The 17,260-nt window shown below is 46.1% G+C and overlaps 1 protein-coding gene across 1 annotated transcript in view; it reads left to right on the top strand.

The window, feature by feature from the left end:
* The window catches only part of si:ch73-22o12.1 (nectin-2), a 38,353-nt gene extending 24,977 nt beyond the window's left edge, over positions 1 to 13,376 (top strand). The window contains exons 7-10 of the mRNA XM_035530972.1: positions 10,594 to 10,723; positions 11,041 to 11,098; positions 11,445 to 11,531; positions 11,736 to 13,376. Coding sequence (XP_035386865.1) covers positions 10,594 to 10,723; positions 11,041 to 11,098; positions 11,445 to 11,531; positions 11,736 to 11,945 — 485 coding nt within the window. The 3' untranslated portion in view covers positions 11,946 to 13,376. The remainder of the gene's footprint in view (positions 1 to 10,593; positions 10,724 to 11,040; positions 11,099 to 11,444; positions 11,532 to 11,735) is intronic.
* Positions 13,377 to 17,260: the final 3,884 nt, after the last annotated feature.

The raw sequence follows: 17,260 nt of genomic DNA, 5'->3' as shown, positions 1-17,260 counted from the left end.
AGTGTAACAGGCGCGGACATCCACTTTACGTCAAAAAGGCCATTTCTTGCACAGAGTTCTGTGTACACGTTCTAGAATCTTCATCCAAACCTCCTCTGGTATCGTCTCCCCCAGGTCCTCCTCCCAGAGGGACTTTATAGAGGTGAATGACCTCTAATTTCACTGTAGATATGAAATGATTACTTTCAGAGTCAGGACCCGTGTCAGGGAGCGATCTCAAATGGAAATGTTACGGAGGTCAAGGCTGGAAAGTGCGAAGAGCGTGTGGGCAGGGCTACGGATCTGGAAATATCTGGGAAAAAATTTTGTGTAGGAAGTTAAAAACTGCCCGCGAGTTGCTGAAAGGATGCAAAAACCATTCTCACTATACAAGACTTAAAAGGTTTTCATATGAAAGTTTACCACAGCTAGGAAAAATATGAGAAAATGACTGTAGATCAAAATGGTGCTTACGCTGAACTGAGGTGCGGAGGAGGATTGAACAGACGGAGTGAGAGACTACACAAGAGCCTGCAGTGATGCAGCTCTGGGGGATTAGGGTTCTGTACTTCCGTCTTTGTTAAACACTCCTCTCCTCTCCATCTCTTCTGCCCCTGCTCCATCTACCCCCCCCCCCCCCCTTGCTTGCTTCTGCAGAAGTGGAGAAGTAATGAAAGGATGTGGATGAATGACTGTGGAACGGACTGAAATGATCTGTCTGACAGCGCAGCAGCACACACGCTTCTCTGCTGTGGCCCCTCGCCTCTCTGTTACACACACGCGCGCGCTCTCTATTCTTGTATAGTCCGTTTCTACTTGGCCAGTTAAAAGTGCAGATCAGACAGCAGAAAGACGAGGCTTGAATACAAGGCCTGCTGCACCACCAGCACAGCCAAATCCACATCATAATTCTGTAACACTTGACCTGTTTATCTGAGTCATAGAAAGAATGTGGAGGAGAAAAGCAAATGAGTGCAAAGGGCTGAAAGCAGAAATGGGTGGAAGGGTGAAGGCAGATGACACGTGATGGTGAGAGCGAAATGGTGGCTGGATGGACCAACAGCCTGGAAGGCCAGTGGCGTGAGAAACAATGCCACTTGCCTCCCTGCTTCCTCAAGAGTCATGCACATCTCTCTCTCTCTCTCTCTCTCTCTCTCTCTCTCTCTCTCTCTCACAGAGACAGGGACAGTGTCTATCACATACACTCTTCATGTTTTAAGCCCCATATGGTGCAGATTCAAAATAACATATGTTAATGTGCAATGCTGATGTGTGTGCTCCTGTTTTTACATCAAGTAATGATTAGGTCACTTATGTTTGCCCATGTTTTGTCAGTTTGCCTGATTAATTCGGGGTTTGCGTGTATATGCTCGTTTTTTGCGTATAGTTAAACTGTAATAGAGAGACATATTTTAAGAACTGACAATAGGATCCAGTTGAAATGAAAGGCCATCACATGATGTGTCCCTCACTGCAGGTGGGGGTGTGGCTGTGTGATCTGAAGTGGTCGGTGTTTGTCCTGCCTCACTGAGATATCCTGCAATGTCCCAGAAGCCTGTGAGCTACAGTCTAGCGAACTATCCTATCTCATCCTGGAACGCTTGCCATTTAGACATCTACATACTGTACAGTGTATCTACTGTATACTGTATAACATGTATAGACAGACACACACATACACAGTTTCAGTTGACCTCGTCCTGCATCACAGATCAAGCCCAGTAATACTCATGTATGTATTTTTGTACGCGTGCCCTCATAACTGTGCTCTCCCGGCTATTTCTGGCATCCCTTCACAAATAACTAGACCTGTTTTCTAATTCTGCAGGGTACTTCTCGCTGTCTAATTTTGAGCCAACAGTCTGTTTCTTGCAGCATGGCTAATGTTTGTTTGGGTTTCGGTATCCTGAAAGCCCCGCTGTTTTTAGGAACTGTATCCCGCGTCACAGGAAACACAGAACTGTGACGGGCATTGTGTAAAACTGGCATGGCAGGTTTACGGCCTATACGGCACACAGCAATTTGGTTTCGGTACCTAATCATTTTATCTTGAGTTTTGTTTTTTTGTTTTTTCAGCACATATAAGCCAGAACCCTTTCTGATCTTCATGATACAGCCGCTAGTTAAACACAAGCCCTCATCCGGTACCAGTGATAAGTCTGAGGCAGCCTCTCACTGTGTCAGGGTTTAGCTCTAGTGAGGCCGCATATCGTATGTCTCACCTGAGCGGTGTCTAGGCACACATCGCCACCGGTCGTGCCTCTGACGTTTATCAAGCGGGCGGGGGAAACTTTTTTAGCGTGAGACAGTCCCCAGGCTCAAAGCAGGTAGCCTTCTTCCTGGTGTCAGAGAAACGAATACTAGTCAGAGATCTTATTTCAGCGGCGGAGAGAGAGAGTGTTTCTTCAAAATGTATTATTCAGGTATCACACGTGAATTTTAAGTATTGCATTACTTGTATTGCATTACTTGTAAGTCACTTGTAGCAAATACATTTTTTGGCCCTTTAAATATTAAAATGCTCTTTAGAACATGAGCAGAAATGTTTTTAACATGAACCACTTTGTATCACTTTTTGCCTGTGAGTAGCTGAATTGGTCGAGCTCTGAGAAGAGACAGTGGGGGTGTGGTCTTGTACAGATGACTGTACGTGCATGTGGAAAAAACACTCAGTTCATTTCTAATATTACATGTCCACCATCATTCCCAATGCGCATACTACAGATCTGCATGTATACCACAGACTTCGAACACAAGCCAAGGTCAGTGTAAGTTATAAATTTAGTTGATTGATACCAACATTGTAAAACGAACACTGAAATTTGGGAACTTGCACTAGATGAAAGGTTTTTTATATGGCACATGCAGTGTTACGGCATGCAGATTCATAAAGGGCGCGGCGCGCAGGTACATTTTGCACCTGTGACTGTTCTACTAGAGGGGCCAAGAGATGCAAAACAAGAAACTTGCTTTACAGCACACTTCGGGAGTGCTGGCTATTCCAGACATGCTGTTGACACAGATGGAATCCCCTAGAGCAAACAAAACATGTTTAAGGGTGAACTCTGGCTCCTGGTTACAGTTCAGTGAGCGCTTAGGCACTATTAGTGCCTACCAACCAGTGAGTAATGTAGGCAAGGCAGGACCCAGCCTTTACAAACTAGCTGTCTTTCATGCTGAAATCTCAGAAAACCTACCTATCAGCAAATTTGAGTATGAACACTTGGACTTTGAATGTTTTATGAGGCAATTTTTTTTTCAATGAACTACCCAAATGGCATCATTTGTCATTTATTTTGCTGGGTTATATTTTGAGAGCATTTACATTTACAGCATTTGGCTTAGCCAGAGTGACTTACAAAAGTGCTGTCATTTACGCGTAGAATACATCCTAGCCAGTGCAGTAGGTTAGAGACCAATATACCAATGAACTAGAATACTGTAGAAATACAGGGATCACTGCTGATGCCAGAAGTACAAAATACACAAGGTCTCTTAAACAACTATAAGTGTAATAAACAATGAGTACTAGAGTTTGTTAGACAACATCAGTGTAATAAACAATACCCTACAATAAGTACTAGTTTAGTCAGTCAACATAGGAGCAGGGTCAGTTGTCATTTAAATATTCCACGAATAGATGGGTCTTCAGTTTACATTTGAAGACTGCAAGGGACTCTGCTGTCAGCAAGTGGGCGTTCATTCCACCATCTTGTGCCAGAACAGAAAATGGTCTTGATGCTTATCTTCCATGAAACCTGAAGCAAGGTATTTCAAGCCGAGCTGTACTTGAAGTTCGAAGTACTCGAGGTACGGATTGGGCTTTGACCATTGACCTCATGTATGAAGGGGCTAGTCCATTTTTGGCTTTGCAGGCAAGTATCAAGGTTTTAAATCTGATATATGCAGCTACCGGAAGCCAATGAAGGAAGCACAGCAGCGGAATAACGTGAACTTCGGAAGATTGAAGACCAGTCATGCTGCTGCATTCTGGACAAGTTGTAGAGGTCTAATGGCTCTTGGAGGAAGACCAGCAAGTAGCAAGTTGCAGTAGTCTAACTTTGAGATCACAAGAGACTGCACAAGATTCTTGTGAGAGAAAGGGCCAAATCCTTCATGTTACAAAAGAAAAATCTGCAATACCAGATTAGACTTGAAACATGAGTTGAGAGTGACAACTGGTTGTCCAAAGTTCTGCCCAGACTCCAGGCAGCTTCGGATGGTGATACCAGGGAGTTCTCGAAGGAAACTGAGGTCATGGTAAGGTTTGGGAGTACCTGGGATTTAGAGAAGCTCGGTTTTCCTGGGGTTGAGAGCATTAATCGTTTGTTGACTGTATAGTACTTGGTTGAATTACCCTGCCACCTTGATTGGAGTTCTGTGTTTTATTAAGGTTCTTTTATCATATGAGTTTAATCATGAAGGGTTTGGTGGTATGTGGGACAGCTTTATGATCCAAGCCTCAGGTATTTAAGTATGGAAACTAAGATAAATACCCACTGGAAGGAGCGAAGTGGCCTTCTCTTAAAGTGTGTGGGAACGCTTGTTCCTTGTCCCAAATTAAACAACCACCTGCCTCAGTTTTATACCAGATCAGCAATGCGTGCCACTATTACCTGAGGAGTGAAACGGGATGTTTTCAGCGTGGTGAAAATATGCTCAGGAATCGATCCCCGCTCACAGCGCGTTTGGTACGATCTAACCACACCCTGGTGCAGTTTTCACCTTGAGTAAATCTTGTTTAAATCTCCTCGGCACGTCGGCGTTGTGTCGAGAGTGCCTACGCCGGCCTGGACGGGAGCTGAGGCGGAACGCGTCTCTGTGAGCGCTCCGTTCACTTTTACACCGCCCCCCCACTTTTTTTTCCCCCCCAACAGACGACGAGAGTCTGAAACCCAGTAATGCGTTTTTCATAGAGGAGCTCCGCTCCTTTTAAAAGCGCCATTAGCCCCGTGAGTCACCTCAGGAGGGCGCGACAGAAAGTCTGCGGTACGTGTTCGCCAGCTTCGCGCCACAAACATGCTGCGCGTGGCTGGCCGTTGGCTTGGCTGACTAGTATTTGTGGGCTTTTTTTTTTGCTGCTTACATTTACCAAAGAAACCCCGTTATAATTCCGACCAAACGGTAATAAATCGCCACCGGTTTTGTGCGTGACTTGTTAACGCGTCTTTCCTTTAGGGCGGGCGACGGTTTTTCGGTCCCTCGGCGCGAGATATATCGACCGTCTTCCGTTCGCTCGCGCTCTGCCGCCTCCCCGGAGACCGCTCGCGCTCTGCGGGAAGATGGCCGTGTCTGCAGAAGCGCTGGCGGGGGGCCTCGACTAGTCGGTGATGTGTTCATATCGGCTTCTCGCAGCGCGGAGTGTGGCGGTACGGCGCACCTGTTAGCGTGTTGGCTTATTGAATGCCGGAGCCCTTTGCGTGGCACCTTTATTTACCGTTACTGCCCCGTTAATTTTACGAAGGCCGTGAGAAACGGTTTTGCTCTTCGCGACAGTCTCTCCGTCGGGGGCAAAAGTAAACGTGTTTAGGTGAATGTGGTGGGTTAAAGTACCTGAGAGGGCCGCGGGTCTTGTGTGAGCCTGTAACCAGCTTAGGCCTCCTCCAACACTAGATATGGCGTATATGCAGACTAGCTGTGACTATCGTAGCCCGCCCATGAAATATCCCTGCAGGTTGCACCCATCCACGCACTGACTTAGTTATCCATACTTATGGAAACACACACACACACACACACACACACACACGTACAGTTACTCGTGCAGGCAGAACACACCTGCTCCAACTCTCACCCTGTGACCACTACAATACCTGCCCCTCCACAACGGCTCCGTGAATTAGAGAATAAATTTAAAGGGAAGGAAAGAGTGGGAATGGAATCGGGGGAAAATTGAGGTCTTTTTTTTTTCTTACTTTCTCCCCCCAGATTAAAAAAAAAAACTTGTATAATACTCTTGTTAATATTGCACTTGATAGTCATGGTTATCAGGATATCTGGAAGTGAAATGAATTCGACAGAGAGAAAGAAGGGCAAAGTGGACTGAAGATGAGCAAGCGACAGAAAGGACACCAGAGAATATCAGCCTACTGGATGATATTAATCACAGCAAGAGTCGTCTAGAAAACCCCATTGCACACAGCCCCCCTCTCTCCCCTGGCACTGGTTATAGCTGTAGTCCATAATGGTAGGGAATGGCTTGTGGTCCAGACCAGAACCACAGACACTCCTGCCTGTTCTGTCACCGCAGCACACAACTCCAAAACCGAGCTGGTTGTTCCCAGCCGGCGTGCGTGGATGAGTGTGTGTGTGTGCGCGTGTCGGCGTAAGTGAAGAAACTGGGAACTTCCGGATGGGCCTGCTGGTCAGGGGGAGACGGAACGGGAGCAGCATCCGCGCGGAGCCCTGTTGGAGATATTCCAAGACTCGTGGACTGGCCCTCCCTTCATGCGGAATGCGGAAGAGGTGCAGATGTTTGGAATATTTGGGCCGCGCTGGCATGCACTAGCAAGGACACGTGTACAGGAGGGCAAGGAGCACTCCGGCACAACAGCAGGAAACAGACAGCAATAAGTGCTCTGTAATGCATGAATGCCTTCTAATGAAGCTGAGTGATTCCCAGTTAACAGGTAAACAAACTTACACAGCAGCAAGCACACACACACACCCTGACATGGGCCACTGTAGCTGCATGGTGCAGTGTGTCTGGAGTAATTGTCCAGTTACAGGGATGCTGTGGTTTCAGGAGTGTATGGGCTCTGCGTGTCAGCCACCTGGGAGAACTGCTAAACGCTAATCCATGAACGTCTTTTAATGAGGATGCTCGAGTAGAACTGGCGTGTTCTTGTGTCTGTGCGAGAATTGGAAACTGAGTTTAGAGGCCAACAGGGTTAATGCAGTGTGTGACCTTGGGCACAGTAGTTAAGTGCACGTGCACACACACACACACACACTCTTAATGAACCCTTTTCTCCAATCATCTCAGAACTCATAATGTGTGTCGATTCAATTGTGTGTGCGTCTTTTGGAAGTGTGTGAGCGATCGGCGTTCAGGAGGGGTGTGTATTTGTGTGTATGTTTGTGTGTGATGGTGTCCTCAGGTGATATATGATCTCACTGAATGATAGGATGGCTGTGAGAACAGAGAAGCTGATGGTTGCTCTGTGAAGCTGAATTAGGTGGGGGGGCAGGGTAGCAGTGACCTTGTAGAGGATGGAATGCATGCTGGCAGAAACCACACTGCTTCCCTCCAGAGACACACACACGGAGACACACAAAGAGACTCAGTGTCAGCGACACCAGTTTAATCCTCAGACGGTTCCAATGTCTAGACCTCAACTCAGATTAGTGCTTTGTGCGTATGATGAATGAGGGTGCAGCGGCCACACACACACACACACACAACCAACGCTATTGTCAAGAAGAGTGATCGGGGAAGTGAAACTGTAATGCCATATAATATTTAGAATGTAAACCTCACTAAATGGGAACTGGATGACAGTAAACTGGTGATACTTGGAAGGACAAAGAGAGAAGGCTGTGTTTATACTAATGAACATGTCAGATGGGCAGGGTCTCCTTATCCCTGTGCTTATATGACTCCTGTCTTGGAGGAGGTCTTGGTGCTAAGCTACTAGAATTTGGGTTCTTCTTGCCAAAAAGCTAATTGTCCTGTTTCTGAGTTTGTGGTTGTAGAAGTGCCCAACACACACACACACACACACACACACACATACACACACACACACACACACACACACACACACACACACTCAAAGTTGGTACTTTGCCAGAAGAAAGGACTCGTAATATTTGATGTCTTGACGTGATGCCTGTGAGATATTAGATGTTTGTGGGGTTTCTGAATACTGTTAGTAGAAATGTATATAAATGAGTAAAGCGGCAGAGAATTCCACCCCTCGCTCAAAGCGTTCTCAGATTACTCTGATCCGTCTCCAGTCAGACTCCGCTCCCACTCCACTCCGACTGAGCTCCTACTCTGCACCAGTTCCACTCCATTGCCTGTTTCCTCTGCTTTATCCTCACTGTCTCTCCTCACTGCTCCAGCCAGGGAAAAAAAAGAGCTTCTTTTTAAATGTGTATTAAACAGATATGATTTCTTATTTTAACATAATCTGAGATTAAAAATACTTTAACAAAGGTGTCAACTCAAGGAACGCTCAGTCCTCAAGGAAAAACCAGCAGGAGGTTGCAAAAGCCTCTGTGAATGTTCACATGGTCCCTGCGACACCTGGAGGTTTCCGACCTTGTAAAAATTGTCCGGTGGAGTTGCAATTGGTGCCGCTGTCACGGGTAGTACCGAAGCGGAACTTCAGGAAAGTCGGCCCCTCGCTCCGCTCTCTTGCCTCCGCGCTGGAATACTCATCGCTCAGGAGTCACGTCCATGATTTTCCCTGATGCTGCTATTCCTGACTTGGCCAAAGTTTCTACTTAAACTGTTCTTCCGTCAAACAAATCCCAGACTAATCCCAGAGAATTCCCCACACCTGCGCACGTCTGGCTTGTTCTGGGCGTGTTGCATATCCTGGCAGTAATGGAGGGAGATGCTAACTGGACCTCTGAGCTGTCGTCTCGCTGTTCAGGGAGTGCGCCGGTTCTCCCCTCACCGCGGCGAGAGGGAGAGAGTCTCCTTTTTCTCCATCTTCTAGACAAGGGCAAAGGCCAGGGAGGCGCACACACGCACGCGCGCGCGCGCGCGCACACACACACAAGCACTGGCACAAAGGTGTGTGTGTTTTACCTGTATGCCACTGGCTGCTAGTGGCGGTGTACCAGATCACTCTCTAATGAAGTGCTTGTGTGGTTTTCTGTTGTGTTACTGTATTAGATGGTTTGAATTTGAATTGACAGTCACTTGTTTTATTGCTTTGCACTTTTATTGGGGTCATTGGTACTACACCACTGGTTGTGTGCATGCCATTATTCACAGACGTGCGCGCACACACACACACACACACACACACACACACACACTTACTCAAACAGTGGGAGCTGGAGTCTGGAGATGACATGTTTATGATGAACTGGATTTTTTTTTTTCAGAATGTAGTTTATTTTGTCTCTACCGTTCACTCACAGGCTCATTTTTTTTACACACACACACACACACACACACACACACACACACACACACACACACACACACACACACACTCCCTTCTGCATTTTGTCTTTGTCTGCAGTGACCTTCACTTTCTCCAAATACCTCATCCCCCTGTCTTTCTCTCTCACAAACATACTGACAGACACACACACACACACACACACACAGTCTCTTTACCATTGTGTGTGTGTGTGTGTGTGTGTGTGTGTGTGTGTGTGAGCTTGCTGAGCTGTTTGTTATGCTCAGGTGTGTATGGTGGTGTGGGGGTGTGCTCCAGCCCCCTCCTGCATTCCCTCACTGGAGAGGCGGGTGGGGGAGATGGGGCTACTGGTGGAGACCTGCTGCTGTGTTACTGACAGACCGAGTCAGGATCCGTGCTTCTTTTTGGATCTTTGATGGACGGAATTTGGTGTTCGGTGAGACGCAACTGCTGACCGTTTGTGTGTGTGTGTGTGTACATGAGCTACTGTCTGCTTAAGGCCCAGGGAGTTCAAGCCCATCTTCTCTCAGTTCAGTCTGATCTCTGAGAAGCGTAGAGTTTACACTCTCCACCTGCGGCTTCTCTCTCTCCTTTCCTTCACTTCCTGTGTTTTCCTGTTGCATGACACCTTTTGTCTTTGCAAGCAGGTCTTTCTGGTTGGCCAAGTATCTGTCACAAGTCTCGTTCTCGTTCTCCCGTTCTCTCTCTCTCTCTCTCTCTCTCTCTCTCTCTCTCTCTCTCTCTCTCTCTCTCTCTCTCTCTTTCCCCCTCATATCAGTGAAGTGGCACACATGTCCATGGCAACAAATCTGATGCAATAATGAACTTGTGCTGGAAAATAATCAGAAAACGAAGACGCTGCTACGTGGAGCGACGGGGAGGCGCGTGCGGGGGGCGGAGACTTGTAAGAGCACAGGTTTCCCGGAGCAATCAGAATGCGGATCCACGCTGCATAATCTCCCCACTGCGGTCCCTTACGAAGAGACAAACCCCGTGACCTCAGCTTCACCCTCTAGTGTTGTTAGAGCACTCAGCTCTCAAGCCATTTTGATTGTTTTGTTTTTTGTTTTTGTTTTTTTACCTGAGGAATATAGTGTAAGGCGTTTTCCAGGGGCCATCACCCTTCAGGAGAAACGAACTGAAGGGAATGACTTTGCGCAGGTCCTACACGGTGCAGTTGGCTGGACTAACTGTACACGTTGTTATACTGCCACCTTGTGGACGATAAAAGCGATTTCAGTAGAGTACTTAATAAAAAGGTTTAGTATTTAGGAAAGACAGGACTAAATGCAGAGACTTATCTGAGGAAACATTCGCTTGATATTTATATAGGGATCACAGAAACAGAATGCATCTTTAAATGGAAACAGAAACAGAAGTTTTTGGAAACAGGTCCAACAGCTCGGAAGAAGGGAGTAACAATTCTGTCGCTGTGTGCGCATATTTTCGGACAGATGCAGGAATAAATAATATTTTAGTATTTAGTTTTTCCCTCTCTCATTCATTTCAGAAACACGGATGCCTGAGAGAGGCCCAGCTACAGTCGCTGCGATTGCCGCCATCATCGGAATCCTCCTTTTCCTGGTCCTGATCGGAACCGTCGTGGTCCTGGTCCGCAAACAGCTCAGGAAGAAAGCAGAGTCAGTTGAACCCCCCCCCCCCCCCCTCAGTCTCTATCCCTGCCCCTCATTCTCTCTCTCTCTCTCTCCTCTCTCCTTTGTTCTGCCTGGTCTCTGCTGTTCCTGTGTGTTAGCCCGGTGTGGTTGGGGTCTCCAGTTTGTCATCCTGGGCCCCGGTGGGTTAGGGTTAGGGTAACCCTAACCATAACCCATGGCCCACCTTTCTGACAGCTACTTCATCAACATCCCTTTGACAAATGAAACACTCACACTTGTCATCTGTGTGTGTGTGTGTGTGTGTGTGTGTGTGTGTGTGTGTGTGTGTGTGTGTGTTATAGTGGTCCACCCACTTACAAGCCTCCTCCTCCTGTGAAGTCCTCCATGACTGCAGACAGAGTAAGACAGACACACATCTTTTCTCTCTTTATTCCTCTTGGATGAGCTGTGCGGAGTGAACTGTGTTGTGTGAGCTGTGTGGCGTGAACTGTGTTGTGTGCGCTTTGTGGAGTGAGCTGTGAGGTGTGAGCTGTGCCGAGTGAACATGCTGGTCCTTTGCTGCTGGGTTTTCTGCAGACGTGATTCATTACACTTTAATGCAGTGTATTAATACGCGTAGACACATACTAAAAATATCTCACTACTGAGTAATTTATCTCTGCTGCTGTAATGCTGTTTTTTCGTAATCATGTAAAAAAAATTAACAGGTTCAGCAATGTGTGTGTGTGTGTGTGTGTGATGTTAGAACTTGCAGTCGGGCATCAATCAAGACTTCACACCTGAGCACCCACTTGTGTATTATGAGACTCAAAACAAAACAGAACCCATAACGGTAAAAGGACCCTCTCTCTCCCTTTCTCCCTCTTTCTTTTTCTTTTTCTCTTACACACATATATACACACACTGAAAACACACCGTCATTCCACAAAATCAGTTTGTTCCTTTACAATTTATTCCTGTAAAGATCAGATTTCCATTCCTCATCGAACACGTAGCACGCTCCCTCTAATATGGTTGCTGTCTACGGCTGTGACAGGATCTCGACTCCTACCACGGTGAGGAGAATGTGGATGACCCTCGGACCGTCGACTACAGCGCCCCCTGTGGCTGGGAGCTGGAGGAGCCCCTGCCCCCGTATTCTGACCACCTGGAGTTGGGCCGAGAACTGACTGGCAGTGCACACGGCAACATGGCCACCTCTGTCACCAGGGGGGAGAGTTTTGTGTCCTCAGCTGTGATTGTGTAGCCGGGGGGGGTTACATAGAACCATGTATGCTTCTGTGTGTGTGTGAGAGTGAGAGACAGAGAGAGAGAGAGAGAGATATCTTTTTACTTTATTTTGGAGTATAAACTCAGTTCTTTAGGGATTTTAAGTGCATGTGTGGAACCTTCCCTTACACCCTTTTGAAAATATATTCATATAATTTTTCAAATATAGCCAAAGTCTACTGTGCATGTATCTTATCGGTCTGGACTAATGCCATTTGTGTGTGTGAGTGAGTGTGTATGTGAATGTGTGAGTGTGCGCGTGTGTGTGAGTGTAACGCAATGGCCTCGGCCAGCTCGCTCACCACACTCCTCCATATTTCTGTCCGCCTAATGGCATCATTACTCTCGGAGCCTCTGACAGCATCTCCGTCCGTAACCATGGCGAAGACTGAGCAGCGAACTCCGAACTGCATACGCGCTTCAGCCATTCATCACCACGTCAAACTCCGTAACCGAGCCGCCCAGTCTGCATGTCCTTCATCACGGGTTTTGGGCGGCATGGTGATGAGCTACCTGTGCAGTACGATTACGTTTCCTGAAGCTCCGCCGTACCGTGGCGTCCACGGGACCCTGCATGCTGTAGACGTGCTGCAAAGACTCTCTGAGCAAAGACTCTCTGAGCAAAGACTCTCGGAGCATCAGTCACGTGACATTGGTGGAACTGTGGCAGCTCATCCCATTGCCGTCCATCCTGTTACACTACACGAATGACACTGTAATGAATGACAAGTGATCAAAAAATATCTTAACAGGGTTTCCTCATAAATGTAGCAGCCTAGTGTTTGAACACACTCAGACAGGCGCATATATACGTTACTAAGAGTAGGTGTGAATGAGGTCACCAAAGACAATTATGTTTCAAACCAGTCGAGGGCATTGTGTGCATATTTGCTCAGAAACAAAACGCATTTCCATGGTGAAGTCAAACAGCGTTTCCATGGTCTTGTAATAATCTTCAGACTGATTGTGATGGTTTAAAGGTCCCCCCCCGATGCATACATGTACCTGTGATTAAACAGGGATGACATAGTTTTCCTTACAAACATATCACTGGAATCACTGTGAATTCCTGAATTCTGTTCAGTTTTGGTTCTTAGGTAGTTGTATGTCATGGTCCTGTTTTTTTACTGTCTGTTTTATGTTTTTATTTTTTTAGCCTTTTCTTTGATGATCAGTGTTGCTCTCTATGTTTAGTTCTCTGTGTTTAAAATATGTCTATGCTGTCATATACTACTGTTGGACAAAATGAAGGAGATGCTACATTTGTCTGGTTCTGTGAGGATTTTAACCCTTTCGGGCTCTTGTATTGTTTACTTTAACACTGTGACAATTTGTGATAGATTTTATTTCTGTATTCTATGCTGATGAATTCAGAACGGATAACCGATGTGTATAATAAAGCTCACATTGACGTCACAAAGCGGCTTTCCAACCGTCTGTGTCTCTAATGAGCAAGCCAGGGGCATGGGCGGCAAGGAAAAACTCCCGCACGGATTAAGGAAGAAACCTTGGAAAGACCATCGTCCTTGTGCAGGCCAGCTCATAAACTTTTAAAGTCCCTGCTCTGTCACGTTATATATAGGGTCCATGTAGCCAGTTCAGTGTTGGTGTAGGAGGCTCAGCTTCTCCTGTGGGTCTGACGTGAGAGCTTTTCCTGCATCCAAAGCAGCAGATGGAGGGATGTGGCAGCCTGGGTTTACCCGTTTAAGATGTATGAAATTACGACCTGCACGTTTAAAGAAGAAATTATAAATTGCATCCTGAACAGTGATATGCAGCATTACCACTCGTTGCCACAGGAGGGTGCTGTTCTGAAGTTTTGTTTTTTGTTTTTTTTTAAAAGCTGTGCACAGTTGTGCCCTTTGATAATATAATTGTTATTCAACTCAAAGTTGACCCTAGTCAAAAAAATAAATAAATAAATAAATTTTATATATATATATATATATATATATATATATATATATATATATATATATATATATATATATATATAGACACACAATGTGACTGATCTACTGCATTGAGGGGATGACTGTATGTGTATGAAGGTGGTCTTATTTACTGCATGGCCTGTAAAATATCTCCTGCAGCACTTTAACGGCCATAAAATGTGAGTGTGTCCCGTCTTGCTCTCCAGCTTCCTGTTTAGAACTCCACTACAGCACTGACCTTGTCCTCTACAAGCGTGTGTATTAATACACTCTACGGCTACAGACCGGCTCAGGCTCAGGAAGCCGTGGAAACGTAGACCCTCAGTGACCAGCCACGTGAAGAAGCTTCCGCACATGGTATGTCCTGGTGATGTGTGTCTTTGACATCAGCAGCAGGGCCGATCATATTCTGAGTGTCGACCTGCAGTGGCCTTATAATCTCACAACAGAACTTTCCTCTCTGCGAAGCGGGACGGCTTCATTCTAATTCTTGACATCTCCATTCCCATGATGCATTGCATGATGCCCTATTTAGGGATGCTTGCTAAATTCAGCCTTACCCAACTCATCCAGCCACTGCAGGAAAGGGCAATTTTTGTCTACAGAGTCATTTTTTAAATAGTAGTCAGTCACATAATCACAAAACATGTTGCTAAAATATGTTCTGCAGTGCACGCGTGCACACACACACAGGTTGTCTTGTAGTATCACACTATATTTTGCCCCATCCATCTGCCCCCACTGAGGAAAAGTTTGCCTATAGCACAGTGCTTATCAGGTCACTCTGTTGTGCTGCGATGTTTTTGTTTTGTTCTTCTTTCAAGCCAGTTGTACCTGCAAAATGTTTCCATCATTTACCTTCAGTTCAGTCTACTGTGACTTAATTGTAGCTTAATTATATTTCTAAAATGCTAATTTAATCAAAAAAGAACATGACTTACCGAACCAAATACATCCAAACAAATTCTGCTATAGGTCTATTAGCATTAGCCGATTATATTTACTACAAGCAAACTCACAACCTGTGGCAAACACTGTGAGTTGGGGGGATCAGTGGGGTTTCCATTAACTTTAGCATGGACACTCCCAACACAACGATCATCAAGCCTTCTCTTGGTTTCTCCAGAGTAAAGCCGATCTCTAGCACGGAATACCGCAGACGACTCCTGCGTATCTCTAGCATGGAATGCCGCAGTCGACTCCTGCAGGGATGCCTGAGGAGGAATGGGGAGTCGACAGCTGTGTTAATAAATACGCATGTAGGACATCTAGAGCACTGGGAGGCTGAGGCACCACAGGTCTTATCTGAGCACTCATTCGTCTCACTCTCGACGAGCGCGTCTTGGATGTTTTTATCTCGTCTTTTGGAGATTAGGATCCTTTAAAAGACTCCGGCCCCCGCACCGAAGGGGTCGGCTATTGTAGCAGCATTCCTTTGGTTGGGAGCTGGAAGCTGCTGACATCAAGACCGGAATACATGAAACAGTCCATGGAACACTCCACTCAAGATCCAACATCCGACAGCTGTTCACCAGCCAGAAGGGAAGAGACAACAAAACATCCAATCAATAGCCCCAAAGGATGTGCCGATCAGGGAGTTCTTTGGTCTGATGGGGGATGTTGTCACCATGGAAACAGAGGAGGCGTCATAGCAGGATAATCCTTTCCACAGTATATACCACTGACAGGTAGATGGTTGATGTATGACAATCCTGGTTGGTTAGAAAATGGCTGGAAACAGGCTGGAAAAAGTAGGACCGGACCACTGGTAATAGATGTGGCAGAGCCATATATGGACACGTCGAAAGGAAGATATGAAAAGCAAAAAACAGGGACTGTAAGAAGAAATAGAACATGGAAGGTTAACACCAAGGTTGTCCCCATGATGATGGGGCATTCAGACCTGTGACCTCCAAGATGAAGGCATGGCTCCAACTCATCCCAAGAACAACATCAATCCCAGTCCAGACGAGTGCAATCTTAGGAAAAGCAAAACTACTGTGCCGCACCCTCAAACTCCCAAAACTCTGTTGGAGGGTCCAAGTGTGAGGAAAAAAGGTGTAAGCAAACGAGATGGGCTGAGGATCTGAGTAACTCTGACAAGGGCCAAATTGCCATGACTTGAGGACTGGTTCAGCGCATCTCTGATCAAGGGGTGTTCCCAGTGGTTAGCACCTCCCAAAAGGAATCCAAGGAAGGACAACCAGCAAGCCGATGTAATGATGTTGTGGGCATCCAAGGCTCACTGACGCACATGGGGGGTGAGGAACAGCTCGTCTGGTCTGAACCCACAGAAGAGCTAAAATGTTAATGGTGGCTATGATGGAAAGATCTCAGGACATGCAGAGCAACACAGCATGCTGTGCATGGGGCTGTGTAGCTGCAGGCCAGAGTGCCCACGCTGACCCCGGTCCACTGTTGAAAATGCCGGCGACGGGCAGGTGAGCTTCAGAAATGCCCTGCGGAGAAAGCCTGATGTGATGAACCACGTTTCATTTAGCACCCTGTGAGCGACCCGGTGCGTGTGCATCACCTACCTGGGGAAGAGAGGGCACCAGGATGCATTATGGGAAGAAGGCAAGCTGTGATAGGGGACTCTGGGTCCTGGCATACGTGTGGGTGTTGCTTTGTCATGCTCTGTCATTACAAAAGTGGTTTGGAATGGTTTGAGGAACGTGACAGAGTTTCACAGATTTAACTTTAGTTTTTTAAATTGATTTATCAGTCTGATCGAATATTTGTGGGACATTTTGAAAAAACAAGTCCGGTCCACGGAGGCCCTACCTCACAGCGTATAGGACTTAAAGGATGTCTTGATGTCTGATACCACAGGACACCTTCAGAGGTTTAGTGTAGTCCATGCGGCCATGCCTCAAAGGGACAGAGCTGTTCTGGGAGCACAAGGAAGACCTCCAAGATATTAGATGGTATTAATGTATATGTACACGCACAAACACATATGAAAATTGTGATCATCTATGATCTTTATACAAAATGTCAAATGTATGTCATATTTATTGAACTGGGCTGTCCAGTGTCTGATACTTTTAAAAAAAAAAAGTGTAGTTATATAAAGTAAAATGATAATGAAAAATAAAAGAAATGATTGCCACCTCGTTTCATAATGAGTGGACTCTGATATGTGAAAATACATTCATATGCTGAGTCATCATAGGCCTTACCAAGCATTAGAAATGTACTTTTATTTCCAACTTTTACCACTTGAGGGCAGTCAAGCCCAACCTAAAAGAAGACGCTCTTCGTGGCCTTACTGCGCTTGAAAGTATGACAACTATATAAATTATTTTTACTTTCCAGCCAACAGCATGAAAAGGTGTCTTCTAACACACATATTTAT

This window comes from Electrophorus electricus, chromosome 10, assembly GCF_013358815.1.
Source record: "Electrophorus electricus isolate fEleEle1 chromosome 10, fEleEle1.pri, whole genome shotgun sequence".
In the NCBI taxonomy this organism is placed as follows: Eukaryota; Metazoa; Chordata; class Actinopteri; order Gymnotiformes; family Gymnotidae; genus Electrophorus; species Electrophorus electricus.
Note: the sequence above shows the minus strand (reverse complement) of the source record. Positions and strands in the feature narration are given on the sequence as shown.